The sequence below is a fragment of the Parus major genome, chromosome 11, assembly GCF_001522545.3.
Source record: "Parus major isolate Abel chromosome 11, Parus_major1.1, whole genome shotgun sequence".
Classification (NCBI taxonomy): domain Eukaryota; kingdom Metazoa; phylum Chordata; class Aves; order Passeriformes; family Paridae; genus Parus; species Parus major.
The window spans coordinates 3,410,295-3,426,272 of NC_031780.1; the positions used below are offsets into that span (position 1 = coordinate 3,410,295).

General features: G+C 43.6%; 1 protein-coding gene across 1 annotated transcript; it reads left to right on the forward strand.

The window, feature by feature from the left end:
• Positions 1 to 12,093: 12,093 nt before the first annotated feature.
• On the forward strand, positions 12,094 to 15,728 carry HSBP1 (heat shock factor binding protein 1). Its single transcript, XM_015640427.1, has 4 exons — positions 12,094 to 12,187; positions 12,642 to 12,708; positions 13,359 to 13,478; positions 14,374 to 15,728. Exons 1-3 carry the CDS (start codon positions 12,143 to 12,145, stop codon positions 13,475 to 13,477), a joined length of 231 nt encoding a protein of 76 aa, XP_015495913.1. The 5' UTR covers positions 12,094 to 12,142; the 3' UTR covers position 13,478; positions 14,374 to 15,728.
• The last annotated feature ends 250 nt before the right edge of the window (positions 15,729 to 15,978 follow it).

Here is a 15,978-nt window from a genome sequence, read left to right on the forward strand (position 1 = left end):
AACAGATGCAGCTGCTAAAATTAGGGATCCTAATGGGTATGGATAGGGCCAGGCCCTTCCTTGGGATCAAAGGCACCTCCGTGGAGGGGCTGTGGCAGCTGGGAAGGTCACCTGGAAATTCAGAGCTTTCCCAGGGCAATGCCTGGCCCCAGCAGCTGGCACTGGGTGCTTTGTGCCCCAGGGGAGCTCTGGCAGGGATGCAGTGACCTGTGAGGAAAAGGATGCTGCAGGACTGGGGGCTGCACAGAACCTCCCCTTCAGCTGCAGAACCAGCTCTGACCTCCTGAATTAATGAATTTCAATATTCCTTGTCAGTTTGGCAGCAGGCAGCTCTCTCTCCCTGGAGCCTGGGACCCAGCACAGGCTGGCAAGCCACGCCGTGGTAATCTGCAGGAGGAAAATGTTAACACTGCTTATCCGAAATAAAGAACATTCCTCTCTATGGGATCAGGCAAATTACAACAGGCTTAAAAGCCCTTCTTCCTTTTATCTCTGCTTGGCTTTGCTCTCCATCTCCTGCATGTCCCACTTGCCTGGCTCCTCTTCTTGACAAACACGAGCCAAGCCAGCGCTCAGGGAGCCCAGGAGCCTCCTGGATTTGTAGTTTCAGGTCAGTTTTGAAGCATTGTTGCTTAAACAATTGAGAGTCTGAGCTGGCTCTAAATTCAGGATACTCCAGGCTAAGGGCTGGTGTGGAATTTTTATTAATCAGCTCATATATTCACTTGCTAACTTATCTCCTGAATTCCTCTAGCTGGTCCCTGGGAAGGAGAAGAGCCATTCCTCAGTAATGAATGAGGTTTCCAGCATTTCAGATCTCAAAGTACAAAACTATCAGTGCTACAATATTTAACATCTGCTGCGAGTCCCTCACAGCTAATTATCAGCTCTTCTATGGCTCCCTAATGAATTTCTTAGGGAAGGAGAGGCAAGGAAAGACTACATTTGACCTGCAGTGAGATGACAGAGCTCATGCTGGACTGAAAATTTGGAAAATGTTTCTCTGTTGTGAGGAACAAGAGGAAAAAAAAAGCTGTGAGGAAGAACTTAGCAGATGTTCCTGTTTGCAAAAAGCCAGTTTGGAAGATTAGTATCTCCTGCAGTCTGAATAAAACGACAGATTTGGGGTTTTCTTCCATTGGAAAGTAACTTTCCTAACAGACCCCAAATCAGAAGGTAGATCTGTTCAATTTTACTGCAACATTCTCATTTCAGTGACTGTTCCATTTCAAAATCAAAGACATGAACAGCACCGTTTCCAGGGAGTTTTGGCCAAAATGCACCTGCATGTATTTGGCACTTGGGGCTGAGAGTCCTCCCTCACAGAGCACATCTCAAACCCCACACAGTCAGACATTTCATTCACATTCACCATTGGATTTGCAGGAATTGGTGGAAAATCCAAAGAAATGGCTGTTATATCCCCAGCTGATGTAAACCAGCATAACTCCACTGAAATGAATAAAACCAGCTTCAGATTCAGTGTGTAACTTCTGAAATGAGCGGTGTGAGGGTGCTCAGCTGGTTTTGAGGGGACAAGAACCACGACAAAAGCACATCTCATTTTAACAGGCTACAAAACAAACCCCAAGAACCAACTGAAATGATGAAATGATGAAACAGGAATGAATTCCATGCCAGCAGCTGACCTCATTCTGTGATTCAGGTTATCTGCCTGCTCAGTTATTTGAATTTTCATTGAATAACCATTTTGTTTGACGCTGATTCCGTTGTATTTTATAATTTTGAGCTCAGCATTCACTCGAATAAAGAAGCTGAAGAATTGACTATTCATGCCAAGGCTTTTGGAGTGATGTAACAAAGTGTTTTGTTAGCTAAACACATATCAAGAGTTAGAGTTATGGTGGCAATTCTCAGTCTTCCTGAGGCAGCTGGAAATTGCAAGAAGCAGAATCTGGAGAATTTTATGATCCTTTTAGAGAACATAAATTAGATATGAAAAATAATTTTCTGCATACTGATCTACAGTTACTTGAAAATTCAGGCTTGAAAAGAGGGATAATTCTTCCAGAGGCAGACTGATTGTTCTCTCTGGAATCAGCTTGGTTCCCATCCATTACAGCTCCGTGGTGGGCACTTTTTTATGCTGAAACCATTGAGGATTTGGAATGCACTTTTGTCTCCCCACACAGTTAAATGCCATAAGAAGGTTTTGTGTTTGCATCCAAAGTTGCAGAGACTGGTTGGGATCTGCAAGCACACCCAGGAGGGAGAGCAATCCATCAGGAATACCCAGCAGGGCCAGGAGAAGAGGGAAATATCACAGGGAAAAATCAGTGGCACATCCCTCCACCAAAACCCAAACTGAATCTTACACATCTGGAAGCTTTTGGAGATCTATTAAAAAAAAAACAAAAAAACAACCAAAAACCAACAAGATGCCATATAACTGCTTTTTGGGCCCCAAATTGTTACTATTTCCACTAATCCCTTGTATCTTTGGCATTAAAAAGCCTGGACTGCTGTTTGTGGCTGTTACTCAGGATGAGGTGCATGAATAAGGCTCAGCATTAGAAATCAAAAAGCCTGAGTTTTACTCTTTGCCTCTGTCAGAGGTCCCAATAACAGGGTTATTTTGTACTCAGTCTGCTAAATGGACACAGAAGGAATTTCAGCTCTCTAGTTGTGAATGATGGATTATTCTCTGTGGTTCCTAATTTTTTCCTGAGTAAATATCTCAAGTCCTAGTCTTGATGTTGTAAAATAAATCATGATATAATTACACCTTGACAGTGTTTCAGAAGAAAAAAGTGCATGGATTTATTATTTCTGGTAAGCATTTCTCTCGTAACAAGAGAAAACCTGAGCAGGACAAACAAATTTGCAGTTTCTATCCATGGATTTCATTCCAGATTAAAATGGCTAAACCCAGAATTTAAACCTGATCTAACTGATTCTGGAAGATTCTGACACAGGATCATGGAGCAGGACTTGTTCCTTTGGAAAGCAGCTGTTTTCAGCCTGTCAAATACAGCCAGCCCACCAAGCATCGTATCCACTGCCAGTGGTTATAAATTGCTTTATTTTACATAATGGGAGTGCAACATGTACAGCCAGTGTTGGGAGCTCAGGATTTGTGAATTTGTGCTGTAAGCTGCCTGATTTCTGGCTGTCAAGCTAAAAATAAAGTCCAAGGTTCACTCAAACTCCAGAGCACGACTGCTGTGACAGCTTGGACACAAAGTGTGCAGCAGAAGAGAAAATCATTTAATGGTTTGTGAGAATTCTGTGTGTTTGGAGTGGGGAGTGTAATTTCCCTGTAACCTCATCCCTGGGTAGCTCCAGCTTCCTCTCTTTTCCTTGGGCACATCCAGTGCACAAAGAGGAGCTGGCCTCAGTCAGCTGCAGGAGCAAAAAACTGCATTTTGGAATGGCTGGCAGAGCTCAGACAATTTGGATTTACCCAAGCAGAAGCATGAGGGCTTGATCCTGAATTCATCCTCAGATTCAAGAGGGAGACAACACTTGGATACTTTCCTGTCCACCCAGCTGCTGGAAAATCTGGGCCTTATTCACCAGCCTTGAGAGATAACAAGAACAAGAACAATAAAATAATAATAACAATAAAAAAAATAATAACAACAATAAATAACATCAATAACTATGATGATGAAAATGAAAATGAAAATGACAATAAAAATAAAAATGACAATAAAAATAAAAATAAAAATAAAAATAAAAATAAAAATAAAAATAAAAATAAAAATAAAAATAAAAATAAAAATAAAAATAAAAATCATCCTCTAGCTCTTTGTGTCCTCACCCATCCAGAACACACCTGTTCCTGTCAGCAACCATGACCCAAACCCATACCAGCACATAATGTCACCTGAATTTACTGGGATAAATGGGATATTTCAGTGGACCCCTAAAGATTTCTGTCAGGAGAGTGTAAAAGGCAGAGCCCTGAAAAACTGAAATCACAAATCTCTCTCTGTTTCAGTGATGAATTCCCTGCTGCCTGTTTGCCTGGGTGAGCTGCACAGGGCACAGGGCCCAGGCTCTCACTGCATTTCTGCTCCCCAACACGTTTTTATCATTTGGTCTGGGGGACATCCTTGGGGAATGTCCTCAGAGGGCAAAGGGAACATGCTCTGAACAGCAGCCAGTCTCTCAAGGTGGGTTATTTTCAGCTTTCCAATCTTTTAAATGATTTTCTCTTTTGAGGAGTTCTGAATAACTACCAGTATATATGTTTTAGCAGTGGAAAAACTCATTTTAACCACTCTGCTTCCAAATCTTATTGCCAGTGTAGCATTCAAGAATGAAAGGGTCTCAAATCACTTTAAACTCATCAGGAGACACTCTGGGCAATGCTGATTTAAACATCAGATACCAACCTGAGCCATCAACGCTGAACAATAGACTGTGCTAAGTAGATATGAAAAAGAGGCTTAATTTCAAATTACCTCATTTAAAAAGACACTTCCCATAATCACCAGACTAATTCTTCAGGGACACAGCTCAGTTAAATCATGTCATCTACCTAGTGTGGTTCCTGCTGTAATTTATTTCCTGCTCATTTTGAAGGGATCATTAGACCAGCTCTGTGAGATTTTTACTAACTACTATTGATGCTTCAAGAGGGGATGAGATGGTAAAAATCAGGGGGATGCAGATATGAAATGTGCTTGACCAAATCCAGATTTCTGGAGTGAACACTCCAGAGTTTTGGCTCAGGTTGTATCCAGTTTGACAATGCACATACTTACAAATGGCCTTTCACAAAAATAGAGAAAAAGAAGAAAATCCCCAACAACTCTGATTTTGAATGTAACTAATCATAAAGAGCCATGCAGTCATGTACTGGGAGACTGAAATTTATTCAGAGTGGGTTGAAAACACAACCCAAGGAGGACAGTGATGGTGAAGAGTTTCATGAGATGCCCTTGCTCAGGGGGTTCCTCTCTGAATGCCTCATTTCTGAAAAATTCCTGCTCATCCCAGGCTTCCAAAACTCTAATGATCTCTGAAACCGGTGGCTGGCTTCCATACTCAAATGATTCCCCAAATATCAATTCAATTCTCTTCTGTTTGCCTCAAATCTTCCTGTTTTGACCAAAACTGCCAATTTCAGAGAGCCAGTGTAGTGACTGGCATCCCCTAAAGCACAAACAGAATTGCTCTGGCCATGGTCAGACTGCTGCAGTTCTGAATTACAGGGCTGTTATGACTCACTGTGGGTACATAATTAGTTAATTGAACTTTCCATACAATTTATCTACACAAATGTAAAGCCAAAATGCTGATTACGCCGTGGATGGCTTAAAACTCAGCTTAACATTAAATAGAAAACCAAGGTAAATGACCCAGTATCTGAATAGCCAGTAATGCCAAGAAATAAAAGTTTACTGTGTGGAAAAGGAACTTAAGAAGAAGACCTTGTCTTAGAAAGCTACTGACTCTTCAAGGATGTTATAAAAAGATTTGGTACAAGGCACTGCTAAGCAATTTAGTTTTGTAGAAAAGCCACAGTGAATTGCAAGGGTTCATATAATGGTCAATGGAAGATTAAAATAATGAAATTTTGACCCCACAAGATATTTTAAACCATATGACTGCGAGAAGGCAATCCCATTATCTGGTTCAAAATCCCATCTTACTGAGGAAAGTAGCTAAAAACATTTCAGAGGGTGGATCAGACTCTGTCAGTAAAGACTTCATGGGCTGTGAAAAAAAGTCCAGAGGGCAGAAATCCATCCCCTGGGCTTTGCAACAAGTCAAAATCAAATAGTTAGGGGGACACTGAGACTCCTACATGCACGGAAGGATGGGAGGTAGATGGAGATCCCTAATGAGCCCCATAATGACTTCCTGAGAACTTGACATCCTATAAAAGCACAGGAGCCCACCAGGATGAGGATGTTTAGCAACAACCAGCGACAAAAGCGTGTAGGATAAATAATAAATGCCACATCCTACAAGCAATCAGACATTCAGAAGTCTCGTTCTCCCCTTGTGGGAACCATTAACATCATCAGAAATTCCAAATGGCATTGCCCAAAGAGAGTTTTGCAGACATGTTGGCCACAGAGGCCAGTCCTCCTGACTGTGGAGGATTCCCAAGGTGGGACACAGAGGTTTTCCTGCCTGGATCAGTTTTCAGGAGCACTTATGACCAAGAAGCTTTGTGGTAGGTGACTCGGAGGCCGATAATAACGAGCACAGTTCTTCCTCTTGAGTGAAGACTCCTTCTACAGAGTCCCATTAGATAGATAATCCTTGTCCCAAACTGATGACTTTTATCATGGAAACCTGACTTTCAATAACAAAAAAGAGTTTCTATGACAGCAGGTTTCTGGTTGACAGCCCAGGCTACTCAAAAGCTCGAGGGGAAGGACTTCTTCCTCCATAAACCCCATCTTCACACTCTGTTTCTGAGGGAAAACAGAGCCGTGGTTGCTGAGAAAATGGAATTCATGACAAATCCAGAACTATTTATGCTCTCCTGAAAGAGACAGTCTGGGACATCATCTCATCCTTCTTGTTTTCCCTGCTCTGTTAGCAAAGCCCCAGCGTTAACCCTGCCACACTAATGACTTCCATTTAGCTTTGCATTTCAGACAAGACTTATCACCTCACAGAATATCTTCCTTTTCAGTGCACACACAAAGTCTGCAGCAAGCAGCATTGATCATTCCATTATCACTCTGTTATACTTAATTTCCTCTTCATCTTTCAAGTCAAACTCCATCCCAGACCACATCAATAGTGCTGGCAACACCCTGATGGATTACCCTGGCTCTGGCGTGCTGCAGGTACGGAGAAAAATTGCTTTTGTGTTGTCCCAGCATCATTGAGCTCCCCTAAACTATTCAAAGCAGAAAATTAATGAGTGCACGGTGAATTTTTAAGCTCTCTGATGTGACTTTGCAACAGGCATTTAGCTGGTGCATCAGACAGTTCGACAGAGCAACTCTGCCAATCTGGGGACTCTGGAGTGAGCAAAAAGCAGCTTTAGCAGCCACCTGGGCAGCTCCTGCCTGGGTTTTGGGCCAGGTAGTGCCCAGAAGATCTGGTTCCATGGTGTGACTGCACCATGGAACAGCAGGGATTGCCAGGGCTCTCCACTCTGAACACATGAAGGCAGAGCAGGAAATTGAACTCGAGAAGCTTTGTGAAATGAGGCACCTCCGTCATCCTTTGAGAGCAAAGGAGCTTTTGGGGAGGAATGTCCCTAGAGCTCCTCCCGATGGGAGCAGGAATTTCCTGTTGAAATCAATGGATTGCCATTTGGTTTAAAGGATGAAAAAACCAAACTTTTCCTTCTCTCTTCCAGATCCAGCCAAACCAGAAGCAGCTTCCTCATCCACAGCCCAACAAAGGCTCCCATTGGCCCCAGAAACTTCAATGCTGAACACAGTGGACATTTGGGATTATAAGAAATGCAAATTAAAAAATGAACTAGGTCTCATCTGCCTATTTTTTTCTGATTCTTTGAGCCAGGCTGTTCAGAGCCAGGATGTTATCAGTAACTCGATTTTGGAGTTTATCAAGCTGCAAGCTGCCTTGCATGAAGAGCAGCCCATGGCAATGCAGCTCTGCAGGCAGAGCAGAGGCTGAACAGCAGGGCAGAAGCACAATTTAGTGGACCTTGGGCAGAAGCACAACCTGGTGACCCTTCCTGCTCTTGCTGTGTGAACATTTTGTCCCCTCACATTTGGCTGTGCTGGCTCATTTACTCACAGCAGCTTGGAAACACAACCCAAGAGGGACAGTGATGGTGGGGAGCTTCATGAGATGCCCTTGCTCAAGGCTGAGTTCCTCTCTGAATGCCTCAGTTCTGAAAAAATATTTATGACAACAGGAATTACCTGCAGATTTCAAATCTGCGTTGCAATCTGCAGGACAGTGGCAAATGAGTTCCAAGGATATTCCACAAATCCCTTGCCACGAGAGCAGAACTAGTACACTAACTAGTTCTTGCACACTAACCTAACTTGCACACTGTGATGGTGAAAAAAAAAGTCCTTTTCATTGCCATTATTTTAACTCTTTTTATAACATTTTAACTAATTTTCTTAAGATGTTTGCACACAGTAATCAATGTGGTGTTACTCACATTGATAGATGTAAAAATGAAATGGACAAATTGCTGAGAGACTTTATCCCCCATTTAAAACCCCAATGCACCTCTTTGGTGCCTGCCTTTTCTTTAGCTGGCCCATCCTCACACCAGAAAATTAATTAAAAAAGAATTTTTAATTATTTTTTTTTCCTGGCAAGGTCAATTCAGTCACTTGCAGCAATAATTCCAGGTGCTCTGAGTCTCCTCCTCTGTGAGCTCCCCAGACCCTGCTGCTGCAGGTCTGAAGGGATAATTAAAGCAGCAGAATCTGTCATTATTCTGCACCATGTCAACAGTCAATATGATCACGAGGATGGAGGCACCAGCTTGAGATGGAGCTTTACTCATGGCTGGCTGAATAACAAAACCCCAGCATGCACAAATAACACATTGACAAGTGTTGATTCACAAGCATTTATCACGTTGTTTCTAGGATTGTTTTCCACCTCCAATTTATTTTCCAAATGGGATTCCTCTCAGTTGCCATCATTCTCTTATTTATGTGGCTGTGCTTCTGACCCTGCTCGAGTTATGTGTTTTGACATTTGCAAGCAGGAAACTGATAATATATTAACCTTAACTCTTCCCCTGGCACTCATGCACGCACATACAATTTGTGAAACAATACACAGCTTGAAATTTTTCAGCCTCAGAGCAGGGAAATGAAAGATGACCTCCATATCCCTTCCAGGTTATTCTTCTAATGGATTCGTTCTGCAGCTTGAGAGACACTAAAAACCTTTCTTAGCTAGAGTAACCAGCATGTAAGAGTTGAATTTTCCTGCTATGCAATTAGGGTTATAGTTTAATTTAATTTCTTCTTAAGCCTGCTGGGTGTTTCATCCCAGTGGGCTGTGGCTGTGTGAGCCTTTCAGTACCCTGCTTGGCTCAGGCACAGAGCTAGGCAGAGCTACAATCATCACCCACACTTTGAATGCTTGATATTTTATATTTTTGTGCTTTTTACTGTACAAATAAGCACTGCCAACTGGAAATAACCGTGTATTACCGATGCAGTCTAGAAACAGGCAGTGTTTTAAGGCCCAAGAACAGTTATCCTCTCTCACAAGTGTAACTCTCACTCATCACATGCTCCAAATATCTTTTTACAGCTCATAGCACAAAGAAAGAACCAGTTCTTTTCAGTATCAGCCACTCAGTGATATAAGGGGAAAAGAGATTAGGGAGATAAAACCAGTTCTTCTTCATATCTGTACAGCCCTACAGCATATTCCTAGCTCTGTGTCAGGGATAAAACAACACACTGAATCCAGGATGAGGAGCTGGAGACACTGCTTCCTGTAGGAAATGCTTGCTTAGGAACTGAAGCAGAAGGAATTTTGATCCATGGTGGTGTTTTCACAGTCATGAATGAAGTGATTTCCCTGCACTGAGAGTCTTTATCTCAGCAAAACCCTCTCAGCAGTCTGACCAGGGCATTGGCACATCAGGCCCAGGAAAACGGGGAAAAGTTTCATTCCTGCTGCAGGTAAAGTAAAGGGGCTGCAAAAAGAGATGATCCAGGAATGTTGTGCTGCTATGAGATAATTAAATATATAATTTAATTATATAAATAATGAGACAATTAAATCCATAATCAAAGCAGTTTTGTGGGTTTTTTTTCCTTTAAATCACTTCACATTGCCAGCTGTGGTGTGCTTGGAGAAGGACTGATTTTTCACTGGTGGCATTGCAAGTCTGTGTGTGCACACTTGGTGCTTTGGAAACACCCTTTATACACCGTTCCTGTCACAGGGATTCATGCATATTCAAACTTTTCCAAGAAGTATTTTGCATGGCCACTCCTTGGGTGGCTCCACACCTTTTTAGAGCATGTGCTCTTAGAGTTTGATTTCTTTTTATCATCTTTTTATTTGGGCTGGGGTTTTTTCTTCTACAGGTGGTCAGTGTTGATGGCAGCCTGGGCCCCATCATCTGTTCCCTGGAGATTATCTGGCTTTGTAACAGACAGGACCTAACCCTAACATCCAAAATTCTTCTTGAATGCCTACAAACCTTTTAGCTACTTGCAGGAGAAAAAAGAAAAAGGCATAGCAAAAGCAATTCTAACATATAACATATAACATTCATCTTAATACTTGTGAAAAACCAATGTCACAATATGTATTTATAACAAAGAGGATTTTGCCTTGGCTCCATTAATGCCTCCCTTGGGAGAGCCTGGGAGATGATCACATTATCCAAAGCTCTGTTCCTCAAAGAGACAACTCCTGTGGGTTTCTTTGGATGGGTGGGAGTGATTGAATTTCCCTTTGACGTGTCACAAGCACCCAGCCTGCAGGGCACGGAGCAAAGTGAATAACTGAGCAAGTGAATAATTGCTCTGTGCCGAGCACACAGGTTGTAAAGCAGCTCTGCTCAGAATCCAGGGCTGTCTGCAGCGAGGCACAGCAGATATTTATTGCTTCGTGCTGGACTGCCAACCACACGGCTCAAAAGCAGCAAAAGGATGATGAGCATGGGGTTATCTTCTTGTTGTTGTTGTCCATCATGAAAAACTCTTTAAAAAACTACAGGAAACTACCAGCATCGCTGTTGAGTGTAAATTCAAAGGAGCCTGGGCTAAAGCAGGTACGCTCATGCTGCAAACAGGGAACAGCACATCCTCATGATCTCTCCACAGAAAACCAGCCAACTGCAGATTTTCATGAGAGCTTGGGCAGAAAATGAAGAAGCCGTTCTAATGAGCAATTTGGGATGGTAAATGTGGACCCTTATCAGCCTGGAACCTGCAGTTAGAACATTTCCTCTCCCAGTATGACACTGAACAAACAAATGCTGGTTTTATTCACTCCTCGGTGGGTGGATTTTACAAAAAGGCGCAGCATTGATATCTAACTGCGATCAGGGGAGTTTAACACCAGATTCAGGCAGAGCAGGAATGGGCTGTCACTGCTCCAGTGTCACAGATTTACACATTTTGCAAAGCCTTTGGAATTGCTCATTAATCAGAGTGGCTGCACAGTGTAATTGCCCCCTTTTTCCTGGCCAGGTTTCCTTGCTGGCTTCCATGGGTGTCCATTTGTTTTCCAGATGGTGCCTCTGTCCATCTGCAAATGCTGCCTTTCTCCTGGTTTCACACAGTTGGAATTGGAAGGACACATTCCAAATTTCCATGAGGGAAAAAATCTCAACCGTCCTTAATTTCAGTCCGAGATCTGTAGTTGTGAATTTGTGATGGATTTGTCAAACTTCTTTGAATTCAATAACAGACAGGAAAAAACATCTTAGTGGAGCAGGCACAGAGAATAATTACCTGTTCTCCACACATGAAGTATTTATAATCAAATCATCCAGCTTTGTCTATTCAAAGCAGCAGAAATGCCAATGGATTCTATAAGAAATATTCATGAAATGTCATCCTTTAAATTTTCATCTAATTCTGGGTAGGTTGTTAGCATTCAAAAGATAAGACTGCTCATCCACAAGAAAGCAAGAAATAAAATAAGGGAACATTTCAATATCGTGCATTTTAAAAAAATAAAAATAATGAAACCTGGAAATAAATCCTTCTTTTCCTTTGTGTAAAGAAATGAAAACTTCAGGAAATTGTACAAGGAGCTATATTATTTTTTTATATATTTGTATTATATGTATTTGTACATTATATTGTATGTAATAATGTATTTATAGAATTGTTTATATTAATTGAAAATTGTACATGGAGATATATTAAGGAAAAACAACAGCTGTAGTTCAAGCAGAAATGTATAATCCTTAGAGCAGAGAAGCTCTGTATGAAGAATGATTCAACACCACGCTCTTGGTGCTGTTGGAATGATTTAGCACCACCCTCCAACCAACGGAGCTAATAACCGATAGAAGACAGAAGGCTAATTAATAAGAGAACCACGCAGCTTTCAGCCGAAACGTGCAAACAGCGAAAAGCTTTAATAGTTGTAGCGGCTTCGCGGACTACAGGGGGCTGGTGAAGGACTACATTTCCCAGCATGCCGCGGGCCGGGCGCTCTCGCGAGACGCGCCGGAAGCGGCGGGGCGCGGCCCGGAAGTGGAGCCGCCGCCGGAGCCACCATGGCCGAGACCGACCCCAAGAGCATCCAGGACCTGACGGCCGTGGTGAGGGGCCGAGGGGCGAGCGGGCCGCGGACGGGCTGCAGGGGCTTGGGAGAGGGACGAAAGGACGGAAAACTCCTTTCAGGAATGGGGCCTGGAGCAGCCTGGTCCGCGGAAGGTGTCGCTGCCTGTGGCAGGGGGTGGAAGGAGATGGTCCCTTCATCCCAAACCATTCGTGACACCCAAAACAGGTCCCGTGTGATCAGCACGAGCATGGATGCTGCTGTCCTGGGCTTGGTCCTGACTGGGCAACACGGGTGGTTTCTGGATATTACAAATGTTTACTGTGAGCGTCAGTTCCTCTGTTTATACATATATTTAAGTACCGTTTTTACCTGTCGATGTAATTATACTGCAGAGTTTTGAGCTTAGCAGTGCAAGAACAATGTACTTGTTACATATTGGGTAACAGCCTCTGAAGGAAACGAAACATTTCTTTTTTTTCCCTTTGTGTTAGGTGCAGACATTGCTCCAGCAAATGCAGGACAAGTTTCAAACCATGTCTGACCAAATAATTGGAAGAAATATCCTTTTCTAAACTCAGACGGGTGCAGGATTACAAGTCTGTTTGCTGGTGTGGTTTGTAAGATGAATTTGAAGTGACCATAAGTGTTTGATCACAGCTGTGATGATGAGAAGAATTAAACCAAGCAGTGTTACCCACTCCCAGAGGAATGTCATCCTGGTGCTGGGGCCCTGGGAGAGGAGGGAGCTGGAGCTGCTGCAGAGAGCCCAGAGCAGCACCAGGATGAGCAGGGGGATGGAGCAGCTCTGCCGGGAGGAAAGGCTGGCATTGTTCAGCCTGGGAAAGTGAAACTGCACCGTGACCTAATTGTGGCCTTCCAGAGCCTGAAGGGAGCCCCCAGGAAAGACAGAATAGGACTATTTGTGAGAACCTGGAGGGACAGGATGGGGAGAATAGGTTCAGATGGAGAGAAAGCAGGTTTAGATGGGATACTGAAGGAATCCTTCCCTGTGAGGGTGGGCAGGCCCTGGCACAGGTTGTCCAGAGCAGCTGTGGCTGCCCCTGGATCCCTGGCAGTGCCCAGGGCCAGGCTGGATGGGGCTGGGAGCAGCCTGGGAGGGTGGCAGGGCTGGGACAAGAGGGGCTGTGAGGTCCCTGCAGTGTTCCCTGGGGCTGGCACAGGCTGTGCTTTCCTTGACCCCCTGGCAGTCGATGACATGAGCTGCCGCATCGATGACCTGGAGAGGAACATTGCTGACCTCATGATGCAGGCGGGCGTGGAGGAGCTCGAGGGAGAGAACAAGACCCCAGCTCCCAACAAGGGTTAAAGTAAATTGCTTCTTGGCCTTGGGACAATCCCCTGGGTGTTTGGAATTACTGACTTCAGCACAGAGGGAGCTTTTCCTTGGTTTGTGAGGCGGCCTGGGAGTCACGCAGAGCGGAATTATACAGGGAGATAATTGTGCTGGAGAGAGACAGAGAGCGTGGCCAGGGATGGGAGAGGGGCTGGGGAAGGGGCTGGAGCACCTGGAGCTGCTGAGGGGGCTCAGCCTGGAGAAAAGGAGGCTCAGGGGGGACCTTCTGCCTCCCCACAACTCCCTGACAGGAGGGGACAGCCAAGGGGGATCACGCTCTGTTCCCAGGATGAGAGGGGACAGCCTCAGGTTATGCCAGGGGAGGGTCAGGTTGGACATCAGGAAGGGATTTCTCCATGGAAAAGGCGGTCAGGCTTTGGAACTGACTGCCCAGGGAAGCAGTGGAGCCCCAGGGGCTGCTGAGGAGGAGCTGTCCCTGAGCTGTAAATTCCTCCTGTGTGTAACCTGCGAGCTGTCAGGGAGCAGGGACTCCACACAGTTGCCAAGCTGCAGGTCCTGGCTGTGTGGGAGGGCACTCCATGAGGCAATCCATGTCCTAGGGCAGGGCTCCCTGGAGAAAGAGATTTACTGAAAGATAAATTGAATATTAAATGATCTGTTCTTACAGCATTTCTGATTGCTAACTTGCAAGTCAGGGTATTACAGTGGGCCTGTGTGTTTGGGACAGATACATTTTTGCTTTTTAAGGTAGCTGTTTTTGTGTTACCTGGTTAAAAGTATAAATTATTACTGCTTCCTTGCTCTCAGTGTCATTTCCATTAGCCTGAACCCCAGAAATGAAAATCTCTGATGAGCATGACTCTCTTAACTCTCAGTAATCTCCTTTCCTATTATTTTTCCCCCAACAGTTTGCCAACAGCTCAAATCATAGAAGATGATTTTTCTTTTTTTCTACAAATCCTTGGAATTAAAGAATGGCTTTTTGCAACTCCAGTGTGTGAAAGCATTTTTATATTGTTACAGAGCTTGCATTCCTAATGTACATTGTATAGTTGGGGTAGGGTAGTTTCTATTTTGATTTGTGTACTGTAATTTCGCTTTTTGAATTCTTGTTACGAGAATCACTTGGTTGTGTTATCAAAACACAAATCTTATGGATCTCAACTTCTGGGTGTACTTTTTTGTGGAGTCACTTTTTCCTCTTTCCTGTACTTTTCTAGATGTTTCATGTTTGATAGCTCAGCATTTCGTGACTCCCACCAAATGGGAATCTTGCCTTGTCCTACGTGAGTTTGTGGAGTGAAGCACAAGATTGAAACGTAATTAATTGCATTAATTGTAGCTCTGAGCATCAGGCACTCACTGGTTGAGGATTGTGTTGTCTTTCATACGTGTAAGAAAGGTGATTTTTTTGGAAACAAGAGACACTGAACATCAAAATCATCTCTCCTACTCCTGGTGTTACCTGAGTTTCCTGGAGCAGAAACCAGAAATGCGGATTTCCCAGGAGAGACACCTGAGCCACCACTGCCTCCCCAAGCTGTGCCACCTGGACAGAAAAGGAGCTGTGAACACTCTCACTGGGGACTGAGGGGTTTCACCACTCTGCCTTGGCACTGCCCTCTGGCACTTCCTTTGTCAGTAACTGGGATTGAGGTGGGCTGGGGTTGATGCTGGGCAGAGCAGGGATGGGATTGTGGGAATGTCTGTGTGGGGGTTTCAGTGGGAATCAGTTTGCCAACAAAGCAGTGATACATGAGGAATAAAAAAGAGAATCCAGGTAGATTTTTAAAGCCTTGCTTCTCTTGGAATAACAGCTTCAAAAATATTTGATTCGGAAAAGAGTTTGCTTTTCTAATCATACCCGCATCTTTGGGCCTGGAGTAGGTATTTATTACATTTTGGCCGTGGGAATTGTGTTTGGGAGAGTCTTTACTGTGTCAATTGTGAGGAAAAATGACCAATGTCAGCTATTCCTGACAATCATTGCAATGCTCCTCCAGCTTCAAATGCAAATTTCAGCAAGCACTAGTGGCAGGCAGCAGCCCTAAACTGCTCCTTAAATGCCACCAAATTAGCACCTGGGTGCTGTGAAGGCAATATGACAGGTCATTTTTCCAAACTCACTGTAATAAAAGCTCATAATAACAGGGGAATTTTGTGAACATGAGAAATGTATCGATATATACTTGTAATACCAGCCTTAGGTCCTTTGTAATGTCATTTGGAAAAAATCTAATAAACTGCTAGATGGTAACAAATAGTCAGTCATGTGTGTTAAAGCACAGTCTAGCATAAGTCTGTAATCATGTGGGAGAATATATTTAGTTGTAAGTTATAAAAAGACTTTAGCACAGCTGCTGCTCACAGAATACACTCTAAAAATCCAGGTGTGCTCTGTATAATAAAAAGGTGATGATTTGTGCCCTGTCAGACCTGGACTTCAGCAGCTAATTAGAACGTAGAAAGGGACATTAAAGTGGATAATCATTTTGTATGATGTTTATACATGT